This window comes from Sceloporus undulatus, chromosome 2 (genome assembly GCF_019175285.1).
Source record: "Sceloporus undulatus isolate JIND9_A2432 ecotype Alabama chromosome 2, SceUnd_v1.1, whole genome shotgun sequence".
In the NCBI taxonomy this organism is placed as follows: domain Eukaryota; kingdom Metazoa; phylum Chordata; class Lepidosauria; order Squamata; family Phrynosomatidae; genus Sceloporus; species Sceloporus undulatus.
Window position 1 is genome coordinate 144,753,157 of NC_056523.1, and position 17,140 is coordinate 144,770,296.

The 17,140-nt window shown below is 42.6% G+C and overlaps 1 protein-coding gene across 1 annotated transcript in view; it reads right to left on the bottom strand.

Moving 5' to 3' along the window:
• Positions 1-17,140, bottom strand: part of DNAH17 (dynein axonemal heavy chain 17) — a 138,058-nt gene that overhangs the window by 18,024 nt on the left and 102,894 nt on the right. The window contains exons 59-68 of the mRNA XM_042452577.1: positions 16,280-16,375; positions 15,418-15,635; positions 12,250-12,457; positions 10,822-10,937; positions 7,600-7,792; positions 6,412-6,647; positions 5,676-5,798; positions 3,845-4,049; positions 1,087-1,251; positions 741-881 (exon numbers count right to left, since the gene is read on the bottom strand). Of these exons, the coding sequence (XP_042308511.1) occupies positions 741-881; positions 1,087-1,251; positions 3,845-4,049; positions 5,676-5,798; positions 6,412-6,647; positions 7,600-7,792; positions 10,822-10,937; positions 12,250-12,457; positions 15,418-15,635; positions 16,280-16,375 (1,701 nt within the window). The remainder of the gene's footprint in view (positions 1-740; positions 882-1,086; positions 1,252-3,844; positions 4,050-5,675; positions 5,799-6,411; positions 6,648-7,599; positions 7,793-10,821; positions 10,938-12,249; positions 12,458-15,417; positions 15,636-16,279; positions 16,376-17,140) is intronic.

Here is a 17,140-nt window from a genome sequence, read left to right on the forward strand (position 1 = left end):
GTATTAAAAAAAACTCGTCCCTTCACATTTGCAGCTTTGACTTTTGTGGATTTAATTATTCATGGATTTTATTAATATATTCTCTCTAGGAATAGGTAGGTCTGCCAACACAACTCTATGATCAATTTTAACCAAAGGTTCGCACTGAAGGATCTAGAGATTCCTAGAGAGAACACTCCACTAGGCAATTGCAGCTCCCTCAGTGCAATTCTATGGTCAATGACTGGCAGATGTTGAACACAGAGTTGCACCAGAGGACCTAGAGATTCCTAGAGAAGTGTTCTCTGGGGTAAAAACATAGTGTTTTCATTATTTGTGGTTTTCCACATTTATGGGGGGCCTATTCCCCTAACACCAGCGAATGTGGACGAATGAGTGTACACAGATATTGGGAAAGCATCTTCATCCAAATATGACATTACCCAACATTTGGGCTTTACAGTGTGACACACATCAAGATTCCAGTCCCATGGGCAATATGACTTTGGGACAAGTTATTTCTCCCTGGCCCTTAGTTATTCTTCACTATAATGGGCATAGTATGGTAGCCATGCCATGGTCGTCACTCCTATCACATGTCACTATGATGGGCAGATGATCACCCACCATACAGACTGGCTGTAAAATGAACTGCAAAACACAGTGAGTGATTGAGGTTCTGTGAAAACAGAGGACAAACTACCTTACTATTGAAATGAAATTAAAGGTCCATCCAAATAACCTGATCCATTGTTAGTTACCTTTAGGGAGAACTGATAGATGGGATTGATTTTGTTGAGATCATTTAATATAAAATACAATAAAGATGCTCTTTCTGCAGCTGGCCTGTAGTTTTCTCTAGCTTCGTTAATTCGCACTTCAGTAATCTTAGCCTCTTTCACCTAAAAAAAACCAAAGCAAGCAATTGCCAACACACATTATATTAGGGCTTTTGCAGAAAGCTCTCACAATATCCCTCTCCACATTGTTGCTCTGCTGCTGGGCTAGGAATTAATATCCACTCTCATCAAAGATCCCAACAAGTCCTTTTGGTGCTTATATAGGCACTGCCCAATAGCACAAGAAAGGACTAACAATCCCACTTACTTTTTCTTCTATCTCGTTTGCTGTGCGTTTGGTTGTCTCTAGATTTTCCACTAAGGCTGTGTCGCCAAGGAAGTTCCCTGAAGCAGCAGAGAGTCTTGCCAGTAAGGAATCCTCCAGTTCTTTCAGGATGATCTTAAATTCATTTTGTTGCTTTGTGAGAGTGGCCTGTAGCAGCAAAGGGTATCGGGGATTGAGAGAATGGGTTGAGAATTTCTTACTTATTAGTGAATGCATTGTCTTCTTATACTGAAGGTGAACAATATTCCCATCAGTGTTGCAAGCTCCTGCCTCCAAACTATTGGGAATATATGAGAGATTTAGTAGTTCTCGCTCAAGGAGAATATCTGATGCACTAGGTGAAAGTTTGAAGAATCTTCCAGTAATATCTTGCAGAGATATAGATCAGACTTAGCCTTCTTCATAAGATATATAAAAGTAGTTTTACTTACTGAATAATTTGTACACAAATCACATAGGTGCATTTTCTTGTGGAAGGTAAGGAAAAAAAACTTCTACATAGTTGCAGGGAATTGGAGCGTCTCACGCAGGGAGACAGCTCTTTCAGACCATATGCTTTGTGAAGGACGAGAGAAAGAGAGAGCAAGTGAGCATATGCAATCTCAGGAATGCCTAGGGGCTAGTCTAGATGTAAGTATACTATGTGAATTGCTGTGGATTTTCACACATTCCTATAGATGCTTAATTGTCTTCAATTTCCTGTAGAAATTCATATCTATTTGCCCCCCCCTTTGCCAAAAATGTGCAGCCATGTGAATTGATGTGAGTCTATGTGAAGCAAACAGCCAGCCACACATTTGATAATGCACATCCTCACAGATGCTCTGGTAAAATGCAAATCCCTTTTCAGAGACATTTATGGAGTCACCCTCCCCTGCAAAAAGCCTGGATCCCCCTGAATGGCTTGTGACCAGATTGCAGTCTATTTGATTCTAATGAGGTATATTTTAATCATTAAATTAAAATTAGATTAAAGGCCTAAGTGACCCAAACTGCATCTGCACTGCAGAAACAGTCCAGTTTGACTTTAACTGCAATGGTTCAATGTTATGGAATCCTGGCATTTGTAGTTCATGAGACATTTAGCCTTCTCTGCTAGGGAGCTCTGGTGCCACATCAAACTACAATTTCCAGAGTTCCACAGCATTGAGACATGGCTGTTAAAGTGGTGTCAAACTGGATTATTTCTGCAGAGTGGACATAGTCCCAGAAAGAGAGTGGGTATGAACAAACAAGTAAACAAACAGGATGTGACCATAAACATACTGTCCCTTAAACTCCTAGTAAGTACATGCAATCCAAAATAAGTCTAAGGTATGCAAAGGTTGCTAACTCCAGCACAAACAAGGCAGATGAATACAACAGGAGCTTTTTGAATTCAACACCTGTAGTGGGTCTCCAAAGTATTCCTGATCTTGTTGGTTTCAAGAGTGACAATACAAGGCACTCACAGACTTGTAGCTCTCTTTTTTCCCTCACTAAAGAGAGCAATTTGGATAAAGCAGCTCTCATATATTTATAACTATACTGAACAAATCAGCCAACTGGTTTCCCCTCTACTGCTATTCGTTTGAATGAATGTCACCTTGTTGCCTTCATGGTGAATCCATGCCATGTTTTAATTTGAACTGTAAAGTGCTGTGCAAAGGGCTGAACCCCATCTCTCACCATAGGTTCAGTACCTTAGATAGCTCCTTCAAAGTTCAGTGTAAAACTTACAGCAGACTCATCACCCCACTGATGGAAACTATCAGCCACCACTGCCATTCCATGCGAGATTGCTGAAATGCAACAAAAGGCAACAGCTCAGGCAGACACTGAAGATGAGTTGCAAATGCAGCTAGGAATACTAAGCTTACTTGGTTTGTGCCTCTTTGTTGGCAGTATATGAAAGAACCCAGCACCCAGTCTCTCACCTGATCAGAAGTGAGAGAAATGAGTCCTATGCATGTGTTAATACTTTTAACGGCAAAACGTTAATGAATGAGGGGTTGGGGGTGGGAATAGGTTTCTGCTTGAAGCAACTATCACATTTTTGATAACTTCGAGCAAGAAATGGATCCTTCCCTGTTTAAATTGTAGGCAGCCTGTATTCCATCACCAACATCTCATACATTTAAAATGCCTTAATTTGTACATCTCTCTTGTTTTTTTTTTTAAAGTTAATAACTTTGACAAATCAAACTTACAAAGATACAACAAACATGCAAAATAACAGAAAGGAAAAATGTAGAGACTAAATAGGAAATATAATTAACACATATCGACAAAGAAAAACAATACCTAGTTTTTTGTGGGGTTTTCGGGCTATGTGGCCATGTTCTAGAAGAGTTTCTTCCTGACGTTTCACCAGCATCTGTAGCTGGCATCTTCAGAGAAAAACAATACCCTCTCCCCCCCATGCCCTTACCCCTCTGGGTTGACTTCCCATTTAACTCTGTCTGTGATAATTAAATATAGCATCTCATTAAACCTCTATAACTAACTCAATATTTCATAGACCAACTTTTCTACATTTTCCTATAATTTAAAGAGAAGAAGGAGAGAGAGAAAAAAAGGAAAACAATGTACATCTCTTTTTTATAATACAACTGGGTTCCTCCATGTAATAAATACATCATATGTGAAATCTGAACAGTAGCTTCACTTTGCTCTGGGGTTATGAACACAGTGTAGCCACCACAAATTCTTGCAAAGCAGACCATGCTGTTCCTTCTCTGGTGTATACAATAACAATTACCTTCAGTTCCTCCAAGTCAGGCCTCTCTTTTGCCACCACAGCAGCCAACAGTTGGTCCTCGAGCCCATCCCTGGTGACCAGAAAGTTGATCAAAGTACACTGGGCCTGCATCTCTGGTTTGTAGTGAGGGTTGAAATATTTGGTGTGCAGAATGAGACGGAACTTGGGGTGGTACTCTACCTCTTTGTCTCCTATCTTAATGAACCTGTGGATTAGGGTTTTGAAAAGAGATGAGGATTTTGAACAAGCCAAAAGGAAAAGTTAGACTGGTAGCTATTTCTCAGACCTTAGTGATTAGAGGGGAATCGTGCCAACCTATTTTGTTTTAGCAGAGATCCAGTGTTAACAAGTGAGAAATCCTAATGTTTCTACTCTGGAGAAGATGGTTCAGTCCAACACAAGAGAATCAAAATCCTGCATGCTCTTCTCTTGTAACAGATGAAGACGAGGGCTTTGACTGTGTTGGATGGATTCCATGGTGTTAACTGCCTTCGAGTCAACCCCAACCCATTGGTGACCCTATGTATGAGAGACCTCCAAGTCACCCTATTCCCAACTGCCCTGCTAAGCTCCTGCAGACTCATAGCTGTGGCTTCTCTTGATTGAATCTATCCATCTGGAATGTGGTCTTCGTCTTTTCCTATTGCCCTCCACTTTACCAATCATTATAGTTTTTTCTAGTGAGTCATTTCTTCTCATAATATGCCAAAAATACCTAGAAAAGTAGTGTATATTATGAGTATTTATTGTTGATGGTTTTAAAAATGCATCCTAAGAACTTGAATGAATCCAGATGGCAATCACATTTAATTTGAAACACCAAGAGGGGAGGGTATCTCTGTTGTCCTGCCCTTTAAATGTCACCTACTAAGTGGTAGTCTATACAAAACACACCTTCTTCTGGAAATTATACAAGTGGGTTTCAATGCATTTATGTATACAAACAACCGTTGAAGTGATTCCTGAAAATTAGATTTGCTTGACAGCCTTGCAGCCCTTACAAATAGGCATCTTCCAGAAAATCTTTGATCACATCTCTTAAAGGAAATGAAATAAGACCCATAGCAAAACTAGGAAGCTTTTTTTGGTGGCAGAAGGTTTTATTTTCTTAATGTCTGAAATTGCACAAATACTAGAAAAAATATGCTTGCAATTTCAAGCCCACTTAAAAGCAAGATATTTGAAGACTAACTCTCAGTTTTTCATATTATTCCAGTCAGAAACATACAAATTTGCATCTGGAAATAAGTATGAAATTTCCCAGCAGCGTGGAGCTGGGGAGGGGGTTGCACTATTAATCTGGGAACTCCCAGGCAACAGTTTCCACTGCAAAACACAAGGGATGCAAGTCAAGGAAAATATATAGCAAATTCTACATTTCCTTCTGACCTTGAAGAGCAGATAAAAATGGGAAGGGGATAAGGAAAGTACACAGATAATGTTTCTGTTCAGGAAGGACGTTATGAACAACACATCCAGTCAAAGCCCTTGTATTCATCAGTTACAGGAGAAGAGCATGCAGGGCTTTGATTCTCTTTTATTGTATTAACCATCTTCTCCATGATAAAAACATTAGGATTTCCCACTACTTAACCTCTGCTAAAACAAAAGAAGTTGACTATTTTCCATTAATCAGCATAGTGTGAGTGACTGCAGATTGTGTTTTTCATAATCAACGCACATGTTTAGTCGTTTTATCCTGAATAAAAAAAATCTGGGTTCCAATTACAAAAGTGTGACAGAAAGGCTAATAATCTGTCTCCAACATTTCTTGTTTCACATTTATGTAATTCTTGTTACTGTCCATACAATGGAGAAACAGCAAACCTACTTTCCTTTCTTTATGGTGTTTCGACCCAGCAGAGGATCCAGTACAGGCTCCACTGTCTCTCCAATGTTCTCAATGAGTAGAGTGTCTCCATCAGAAATGGCTTGTTCAATGATATCTAGATAGCTGCAAAACCAGATGAGAAAATTTTAAGTGTGACATGCAACACTAAAAAATACACAAGGAGCCCTTTTAACTTGGGCCTCTGTATCCACAGGTTCTTTATCAGTGGATTTGACCATCTACAGCTTGAAAATATTTAAAAATATATGTAAATTCTAAAAAGCAAATCTTGATTTTGCCATTTTATATAAGGGTCACCATGGTGTAGTAAAATGGTGCCCCTTATATAAAATGGCAAATTCCCATTTGACAAAATTTCTGCCAATCATCAGGGGCCCAGGTCCCCTTTTGCTCCCTAACTCATGACATTTGGCAGGGTCTTTTGATACTTATGTATCAGTTTGGGGGACTGGAACGGGTGATGTAACTAACTAACTAAATGAATAAATAAATGATGTGTGGAAAAGGAAGGGCAGGGAACTCTGCCCCTGTCAGCTTTGATGTGAAGACTCAAACTAGATCTAACCCACTGGTTATGAGGAAGCATCTCACAATATTTCTGAAATTTGAAGGGCACCACTCTTGGCAGCATAGCACACCCTGTCTTTGGATCTGTAGACAAGTTCATGCTGGGGAGAAAATCCAAAAAATAAGAATGCAGCAATTGGTGCTCAACCTTTTTTGTCCAAGACGGATAGCCTTCAGGTCTCTTCCATGTTTGTTCTTAATCCATTTGATCCCTTGCAGCTGGGCATCTACAATGAGTGGCCAGCGTTCTGTATTGCACAGGATAGTGGCATTTTCTGATGACATGCGGTCACTGGGGAGACCTTGGTTGTTCCATGTTGCTATATCAGCATCATCAGTTAGGAGGCTCAAAGGATCCAGCCCAGGAGTGATGGGAATTGGCACCTAGAGAGGAAGAGCATCTTTTTGAGGCCATAAAGGCATAATTGTTTTTGTCTGATATAGAACCATATGATGGGCTACAGTCACTCATTTGGGTAGAGTACAGGCAAATAAACTAATTCATAATAGAAAACTTTGTATTTTATAGTTTCTTCATATGTTGATATATATAGGAATGATAATTATGATATTTTTATACATATTATCATAATTATGTGTTGGCCTTTTTATTTTTAATTTATCATTTGTATTTATATTTGTTTTTATATAGCCCTGGGAAAAGGCCATTGAAAAGGCTGAAATGTGTTGGGCTTATTTCAAAATAGAAAGTAAAGACTATCTACAGAACACTTGAAGACATAGCTCCCCATTTTTCGTGAGAATTCCATTGCATACTCTTCAATATTCTGTCTGTACTTTATGGTCTCCTTTGGAGATCACTTTCTGGATGCCTTTACCATCGTAGGTGATGAGTAGGGAAAAGGCCTTCTTGGTTATGGTGCTCTGCTTGTCGTGCTCTCCTAGGTTAATGTCTTAACAACACCAAACAAATACCTTTTAATTCCATCTGGCTTTTAAACTCAGATATATTACTTCTGCAGCAATTGTTTTTTTCAAGGATGCCTTTTGCTGGTGTTAGCTGTTGTAGTAGTTTATGTAAACTGCCCTGGACATTTCGAAACTGAAGAATAGCATGCATTAACAAGAGGAATCCATTTGCACCCTAGCATCACTTGGGTCAAAATTTTAATTCTTGAGCAAGGCAAGTACGGTTCTCATGAATTTAGAAAGGGTTTGGTTTTTTTACTGTAACTCTCTGAACCCCCTAGCCTGCATTTCCAGTAACTTTTCCCCTGCTTTGGGATTTGCCAGAATGCAACATGAATCCCTGCAAAAATATCTCTTGAGGTTATGATCAGCTGCACAAGTCCAGTTTACTACTGAGTTTAATTACCTTTAGCTGTTGTAAGTAAGGAGTCCAGAATTTGTCCAACAACTCAGTTCTGTATTTTTTGGTAAAGTAGCCAACATAGGAAACAAATGCAGTAATTAGGAGCACATCTCCACACAAAGTCTTTTCCTGTTCACGGAAATTTTCCACAGACTCGGCCCAACGCACATTTTCTGATGCTAAGCCACCAACAAGCCTTAAGAAACATTTCAAGAAGTTAGATGCATTTGGTTAGCGCAGTGCATGACTCTCCCTAACCAATTTGATATTCATTGCTAGGCCTGCAGTGTTTCCTGCTTAAGGTAAAGGGTGGCCAGTATCTTCATGCCAAGGACCATCTTTATTTTCTGCTGCTGGTATAACTTTGAGATGGTACTCAGGATGACTTCTCAGGTGTCCCTTCCAGCCATGTGAAGTTAGACTGTGAGAGTTAGGTCTGTCACATCTGTTAAACCAGTAGAACTACTAGAGGTTATCAGCCCTGACAAGTTACATTCTTTCTAAAGGACCTGGTTCTTACTTGGGGATGCTCTTGGATTCAGCATTGCTTCCAGAAGGCAAATAGCTGCTGTAGTTAGGAATGCCCCTAATTTGGCTGGCACTCCAGCTGCACCTCTTCCAACTGAAGGCACATTTGGCCACAGTGGCAATGTTATGACTGCACTCCTGCAGTGCACTCTGTGTGGGGCAAGTGTTCAAAACTTACAGCTAGTGAAAAATATTACTTGTCTGTTTTGCACTGTAAACAGCATTGATCTTGAACAAATGACATTGAACAAATGGGAAATTTGTTTCAATCTCAATTCAATGTACTGATTTTGACTTCAAAATCTTACTGATAGAAAGCTGCCTGAACTTTGAGAAGCAAAGACTAGATGCATTTTGAAATCGTCACCTTCATCAGTGGCCAATATGAGTTCCTTAGTCTTCTATTTCTCCCAACAAGGCTAAACCAAGCACATCACTGTAGAGTTTCACACAGTGTAAGAACTATGGGGTGGTGAAGGCAGAAGACATTGTTATTCTTATTTCATGAGGAACTCTATACTGATGGGTTTGGTTAGGTCTGCTGGGAAGAACTAGGAAGTTAAAAGAACTCTAATGCTGGCCACTCATGAAGATGACAATGGTGAAATGCACCTGGCCTTTGTTTTATTAAAGGCTTGTTCAAACCTATCTTTCTCTGGTTAAAGATTCATACCCAGCAGAACTTCACACGTATTGTCCCTTCAGTGCTATAAAATCTATTTATTTATTATATCTGGATTATTGATTGTTGGTAGATCTATCGGAAATTAGCTTTTAAACATTTTTAAACACATACACATTATTTATTTCCTGACTCTGCTATTTAACAGTCTGGTGAATCAGGTCCTACATTAAGTTTTTTTTTCTTTTTCAATTTTGTTGGAGCTTGAGATAAGCAGTGGTGGGCTACTACTCTGAGAGGCTAAGTTGGTGGAATGTACAGGAGAAGGTTTTTCTTGTTCCCTACTTCATTCCAAGTGAGGTCAAGCTGGCTCTGTCCTTCAAGAGCTTCCAGCAACTGGTCCATACTGGACATGCACTATTAGACATGAACTTAGGACCTTAACCCTGTTCTGCCTCTTAAAATTTCAGAAGACAAAGGAATATGTAACACTGGCTCTTCTAGAACCAAACTAATTGCTACATAAAGAAGATCCATGACTGATCTCTTGCAAGGGACACAATTTTAAAAACATATTTACTGAAATTATATTCTGCCTCCCTAAGGGCCTTATCACATTTCTTCTTTATACCACGTTAATCTGCTCCAGAACAGGCTGGCCCAGCGTCATCAGGGGCTAGCCTGAAGATAGAGGCCCCTCCCTCCATAACTGTCATCTTTCGGCCTGTGAGGGAGACAATAGGCTGGCCCAGTTCCACCAGGGCTAGCCTGAAGAAGAAGAGACCTCCCTCCAGTCCATCTGCCTTGGTCCAGGCCTCAGAGGGAGAGAAGAACCACTGGACCTGATCCCCTCCCCCCTCACCATTCCCTTCTCCTTTTGTGTCGTGTCTTTTAGATTGTAAGCCTGAGGGCAGGGAACTGTCTATTATCCCCTCTATTGTAAACCGCTCGGATTCCCAGTGATTGGGCGGTATAAATAAAACCTATTATTATTATTATTATTATTATTTGCAGTAGGGATACTGAACTGTATGCACCTTGCTGTTTTTCTGCAGTAATCTCTTCATTAGCATGCTCCACACATAGTTTTCTCTTCCATAATACCCATAATACTTCCATAGCCTCCTTTCATATCCTGCTCCCATGTTCATGATTGTTCCTTTGTTTTTATTTTTATTTTATTTTTGTTGCCATGGTGTCACAGCAGAAAGACGTCATGCTAACACCTGGCACTGGGCAAGACCTTTTCTCATGAGAGAGTGAATAGGAATAAAAGGGGCCACCATTTCCCCCCATTTTGTGTAGATGAAACTGCCTAATTTGATTTGAACTCATGTAATGAGGTGTATTCTGGCAGTTTAGCCATTTTCTTCCCACCATGGTGTTTTAGTGTCTTTGCATTGTGGGGCCAACTTGGTAGGGTGCTGCAGCTGAGAGTGATCTTCTCTGACCAAGCACCAGCAATAGTCTGTTTATTCTTTGTACAAATCTCCTGAGCAATTCTGAGAGAGGAACTACCTGACAACACTCTTAACCCACCCTCATCACACCCAATAATGGAGTTCTCACAGAAGGAAGTGCCATTAAGAGTTTCACAGCAAAAAAGCTAATTTGGTGGTGTGAAAGGTGATCATTAATGGATTATTTCCAGTGTGCAAAAATGCACATTTGTGACAGTGTTGTGGCAGGATGACATCAGGACACCAACATCATGCAGTAGGGTATGAATGCTGGTGATGTTGCTGCATCACTATGTCGCCATAGCACTATGGTGTGATAAGGCCCTAAGAAATATTTCACGGCACTTTCCCTCTGTATTTCCCCCTTTCTTTATTCCACATAAAAAGTGAATGTTTGTGTTGATTTGGGCTTGGAATATGCGATGTGGTAAGAGGCACCCCCCACCCCCTTCTCACTGCTTCTCCAAAACCATGTGGCAGCCCCCACATGTATTTCATATCTTTAAGTGGGGGATGAAGGATGGATCTCTTCCATATGTTGTTTGGCTCCTAATAAAACAGGAAACCAGAGTGACAATCAGCCAATGCCAGCAAGAGAATTTGTTAACGCGGTACCTGTTAGCCAATGAAATGACTCTGTTAGTCGCATCAGCCTCTTGCTGGCACTTGATTTTCTCAGCAGTCGCCTTTTCAAATTCAGCAGTGAGATTGGCCAAATTGGCATTTAGATCCTTTAAAAAAAGTTTGCAGTTAGTTTCATGAAAACTCTGATCAGTCTAGAATAGCAACAGGAAACCCACAGACTATGAGCCACATTTGCCCTACCAAAGCTGGACCAAATTCTCCTTCCTCAGAAGAGAAAAGCATTAGACTAATAATTCATCTACAATCTTGAGGCTGCAGCTCAGCTGTTCTACTCCTCTCTTATCCTCCCAATAAAACAAAAGTCAAGCTTGCTGTTTGGTCAAGAGATTAGGATTCAGCTGTGCTGTTTGGTCAAGAGATTAGGATTCAGCTGGCTCCTTGAAGCTCTGACTGAATCCATGTCTCTCCACTGCATTCCCCCACCTAGGTAAGCCCATAAGGGCTGTTTGATTTTGGAACACACTCCCTTGGAGTGTGGTGAAATCTCCTTCTTTGGAGGTTTTTAAACAGACACTGTTGGAAGTGCTTTGATTGTGTGTTCCTGCATAGCAGGGGGTTGGACTGGATGGCCCTTGAGGTCTCTTCCAACTCTACAGTTCTGTGATTCTAAGCCAAGGGAGCAGCGAAGCTGGCTGTGCATTTAGCCAATACTATGAGGTATAGTGTAAGTCTCAAGGTGAGGATTCAGCTGGTCCAGGAACTGAGTCAGTGTTGCTACTCTTCCATCTTCCATGTGTAAGAAAGATAAAAGATAAAGCCACCCCAAGCAAAGTATTGGTAGAGGAGCATTATTTGGGAAAGTGATTTCAGTTTCCTTACATTTTTCCAACTGTGCAGAATGAACGAGTGTCCAGGACTGAAGTCCCAAATAGGAGAGTTTCAGTTGGTATGTTGGCTGGGCACTCATGACATTAGGTAAAAGGCTGTGGAGGAGGAATCTAGTTTCTAGAATTTCCAAAATTCCCCATCACTGTTACTGAGTTTCAAATAATACACTTAATGTTTCTTCCACTGGGGCAATACTTCATATGTTGTGTATTATAACCTACACCCAGAAGCATCTGGTGGCCCCCTATGGAATACAGGATGCCAGACAAGAAATTTTGTTTTGATTTGAATCCAGCAGAGTTCTTCTTCTTTGACCTCTGTCATGAACTGGAGACTTATTGGCTCAAGATGACATGCTTAGCTCATACATTGACTATCCATTTTATATAGACATAGGGGAAATGTCACTTGAACACTATAGGCTTAATTTGCTAACTCACATATAAATAATAGGTTTCCTTGCTCAGTGCCAGTAGTAAATGTCAGTTGTTTTAAAAGAGTGACATTTACTTGGATGGGACTGCCTGGAGCTCTGGCAATTTACCAAGGTGATGTTATGGTGCACTTAACTGCAATCTTGTTTTTAATCATTGTGAGTTTTGCCTGCGCCTCTGCCAGTTCATTATTAGCCTCTTCCAAGGCCTGCCGCTTCGGTGCAACATTACAGTAGACTTCGTAGAAGCGAACAATGTTTAGGCACCATGAGCACAAACCAGCTGCTGCTGTGGACTTAGACAGTATAAACTCAGGATCAAAGGTTGGATCATTCTGAAATGGCCTGCAGAGAGAAGGCAAAAAGCAGAGGTTTTTAAACATGAAGAAGCAAAAGACCCTTAAAAATTTATAAAGGGGCCATAAAATATATTATCACATCTACATGCTTGTTAGCACAGAGATCACTCCTCCATGCAGGGTTCCTCTATTTGATATAAAATTAATATTAAACAGATGTTTTAGGCAGGTAGCCGAGAGGGCACCCCAGTGCAGGAAAACTAGCTATGCCATATAAGGACCATATTTGGCGATCCCGCTGGCTCAGGATGAGAAAGCTGGGATATGTAGCCAGGACAGATGAATTAAAATCAGAATCTGCATAATCCCTTCACTGATAGGAGTGATGGTGGGTGATAAACCTTGAGTTTACACATGAACAGAAGTCCCAACATTTCCTCTCTCTGAGAGTGAGATTCCTTTGTCAAGGGACATTCATGGTGACTGTTCAGCCATTTACAGACTTCTAGTTCTTTTCTTCCCTTCTGGAAACTTCACCTTAATCCCCAAACTGTCCCGGGATACATTCTGTCCTATAAAAATGCCTGCCAAAACACTTTCAATTTGGTTTCAGATCCCCCTTTCTATGTTGATTGTGGGTGTCCTCTTGCATTTTGGGTAACATGCTGTATATGAACAAAAGATGTTAGGAGGGACAGATGCATTCCAGACTGCACTCATCTACAAAGAGAGTTTGGCCATACTGATAGTCTGATCCCAAATGTACTCAGGGAATATGAGAGCATTTTTACTATGTCTGTAGCCTTCCTGGTCATTTTAGGCTCAGGAGAGGCAATTTAAAAAACAAAAACAAAACAGGAAATAATTTCTGTTCACTTCCTGTTGTTAAAATTGCTTCTCCTGGGTCTGAAATGGCTGGAGATAGGGACAAAAACATGGTAAAAATGCTCCCATGCCTCCCAAAACACTAGAGCACATTGGGAGAGTAAAAAAGCTTGGATTTTCTTTTGCAGGTGTATGTGGCCCTTTAAGGTCTCCTTGGAGGCAATATAGTCCCCTAGCCTCCCACAGTTGCCCACTCTGACTTAGATGTGAGACCTTGGAGAGGACAATCCCTATGTAGGCTTCTTCTATGCTTTGATCCAATAAGGCAGGGGTCGGCAACCCTCGGCCCGTGGGCCGCATCCCCAGCCCGGTCCTGCTGCTGATTGCTGCAGGTGGTACCGCGGTGCTGGTGGTGCCGCTGGCGCAGAGGAGAGCAGGCCACAGACAGTGTGCCGCCGCTGCCCACGCCTTCCTGTAGCCCTGCGCGCGCCTGCAGGGCTGCGCAGGGCTAAATAGGTGGAGTTTCTCCTCCTGGGGCTGGCTGGCCAATGGCTGCTGGCAGGGGGCGGGCTGTTGGAGGTCCAGCCTGCCCCCATTGGCCAGCCAGCCTCAAGAGGAGGAGCTCCTCCTCGGGCAGGGCTGGAAGGGGGTGGGGGTCCTCCTCCTCCTTCCCGCCCCTCCGCCGGCTGCCTGACAGCCGTGGGGAGGGGAGGGAAGGGGGGGGGATTGCCTCCTCCTCCTTCCCCGTGGCTGCCTGACAACCGCGGGGAGGTGAGGAGGGGGCGGGGGGTCCCTCCTCCTCCTCCCGCCTTCCCGCGGCTGCCTGACAGCCGCGGGGAGGGAAGGAAGGGGCGGGGGTCACCTGGGGGCGGGGGTCACCTCCTGCCCTTCCCTCCCTTCCCACGGCTGCCTGACAGCCGCGGGGAGGGAAGGAGAGGGGGCAGGGGTCACCTCCTCTCTTCCCTCCCTTCCCACGGCTGCCTGACAGCCGCGGGGAGGGAAGGAAGGGGGCGGGGGTCACCTCCTCCTCCTTCCCTCCCTTCCCACGGCTGCCTGACAGCCGCGGGGAGGGAAGGAAGGGGGCGGGGGTCACCTCCTCCTCCTTCCCTCCCTTCCCACAGCTGCTTCACAGCCGCGGGGAGGGAAGGAAGGGGGCGGGGGTTGCCTCCTGCCCTTTCCCTCCCCACGGCTGCACGACAGCCGCAAGGAGGGAAGGAAGGGGGCGGGGGAAGAGGAGGAAGAGGAGGAGGAGGGAGGAAGGAAGGAGGAGGAAGAGGAGGAGGAGGGAGGAAGGAAGGAGCAGGAGGAGGAGGGAGGAAGGAAGGAGGAGGGAGGAGGAAGAAGGAGGAGGAGGAGGGAGAAAGGAAGGAGCAGGAGGAGGAGGAGGAGGAAGAAGAAGAAGAAGAAGAAGAGTAGCAGGAGGAGGAGGAGGATTTCCATTCCATTTGTACAGGTCTGCTTTGTTTTAACAATGATAGTGGTGATGATGATGATGATATCAGTTTCTGAGACATGCACTCACTCTTTCTGAAGGTGAGACAGTGATGTTTATCACACTATGCTCTTAAAGAGGTACTATTCCAGTGTGTCTCCTCTAGCAGCCTCCTGTTGCATGCTGGGATTGGCAGTTTTAAGGAGCTGAACTTCTCTGCCTGAGAATTCTAAATACCCCTCCTTAAAACTGCCAATCCCAGCATGCAACAGGAGGCAGCTAGAGGAGTCACACTGGAATAGTACCTCTTTAAGAGCTCGTCTGATAAACACCAGTGTGACTTTCCAAAGTGCATTTCTGTGTATTTTCAGTGCTTTTAATGCTAAAAGGTCTGCTTTAACAATGATAGTGATGATGATGATGATGGTGATATTGATATCAGCCAGCTTCTGAGGCCCAAATGTCCTCCATTTTGATCATGCCTAAGAAACATGCATTTATATTAACATTTTTTAAAAATCATCAAATTTTTTCGCATGTCCTCCATTTTAAAAATGTGTCCTACATTTGAAAATGTTGTCCTATATTATTTTATTTATTTATTTATTTATTCATTTATTGGTTTCGGCCCCCTAGTTGTCTGAGGGTCAGCAACCTGGCCCCTGGCTCAAAAAGGTTGCCTACCCCTGCAATAAGGGTATGGCAATAACTTCTTTTGATGTAGCAACATTAGTGGAGACTCCTCTTACTTAAAAGCTTTCAAGCAAGGCTCAGGAATATGCTCCTTGTCATATTTCTTCAGGGCATCCAAAAATGTGTCCACTTTGCCCATCATGCCTTTTGCCGCCTTCCAGCTTCTGTCCTTTGGTATCTTGCCACCAGGAGCTGTAAGGATCATTACTGCAGCTGTCACATTAACCACAGCTTCTGGAGGTGACCCAAAAGACTTCAGTTCTGTCAGGTTGTTCTAGAAAGGCAGAGAGAGAGGGAGGGAGGGAGGCAGGGAATTAATGAATAATGATGGGACAGGATGTGGTGGGAGAGAGAACAATTTTATTTTCCATGTGGTACTGTATGTCAGGGCCTTAGCTAAATACTGAAAATTATATTATAAACCAATAAAAGTTAATTGACCAAAGAACCTCAATCATATACAATATTTAAGCACTAAATAGTGCTCTGAAATTTTTATTTTTGGGAAGGTGGTAAAGTTTAATGTTTGTAGACATATCAACGAAGGAGGAATGATATGGAAGTCATATTTTGGAGTCATTTATAGGCTCTTCCTTACAGGTAAGGTCTTTTCTGAGCTTCAGGCTAGAAATGGTCTCAAACACTTGGTTGGAACCCAAATCAACTTCAAATCTGCAGAGGTTTGCCATTTCTATTGAATTTTTGGATTAGAAGAAGAGCCCAAAAAATTTGGAGCCAGTTTCTAAACAACATGAGAATGTCCATAATTTCAAAATATTTGGGGCCTCGTAATGGTATTTAGAGGGGAAATAATGCTTCCGAAAACCTTTACTGTCTCTGTAATTCTATTTGACATTGATCAACCTTGAACTAGAAAAGAATGTATCATCTGACCCATTGAAAAACCTAAGACTGTACCTTGTTGAGAGTATCCAAGGCTTCCTGAGCAGCAATCAGTGCAGGTTCGGCTTTGGCTAAATCAGTTTCACAAGCTCGTTGCTTTTCTGATACATTCTGGGTACAGGAAGTGCAAGGAGATGCATGTGAGAAATAAATGAAACTGTTGATGCAAATACACTCACTTCATGTCTTCCCCCCAACTTTTAAATTTTGAGGCCTATCTTTTGTATGCCTTCCAAATAACCCAATTTGGCAGGGACAGTCTTACTTAATCTTCTCTCACCCTGCTTTTTAGCTGCTTTTAAAGGCCCAATTCCCATTGGGCAAAAAAAGGGGCCTATATTGCTGTATTTGAATCTGGTCCCTCATTCTCATTACGAAAGTGTGCAAACGGACTCGGGGTTTTTTTTTTATACATGTTCTCTTTCCCATTGAAATTTTCTCAGTTGTAATTTGAAGCAGACTTTTTTGCTCCCTGTTCCCATTGCCCTTCTGGAACCTCTTTTTTTAAGCAGCTGTCAATCAAGTGCCTAGGTGCTTGATGTCACAGCCAATCAATCTCTTAGGTGCTTTTCCCTTCTGGGAAAGAGAGAAGGAGCCTCCATCTCCCCAAGTCCCTTTGCCTCCCAGGCTCTCCTGTGTCTTCCCAGAGCCCCTCTGGGAATGGGAGAAGGACCCTCTATCCCCCCAAGTCCCTTTGCCTCCCAGGCTCTCCTGTGTCTTCCCAGAGCCCCTCTGGGAATGGGAGAAGGACCCTCTATCCCCGTAAGTCCCTTTGCCTCCCAGGCTCTCCTGTGTCTTCCCAGAGCCCCTCTGGGAATGGGAGAAGGATCCTCTATCCCCCTAAGTTCCTTTGCCTCCCAGGCTCTCCTGTGTCTT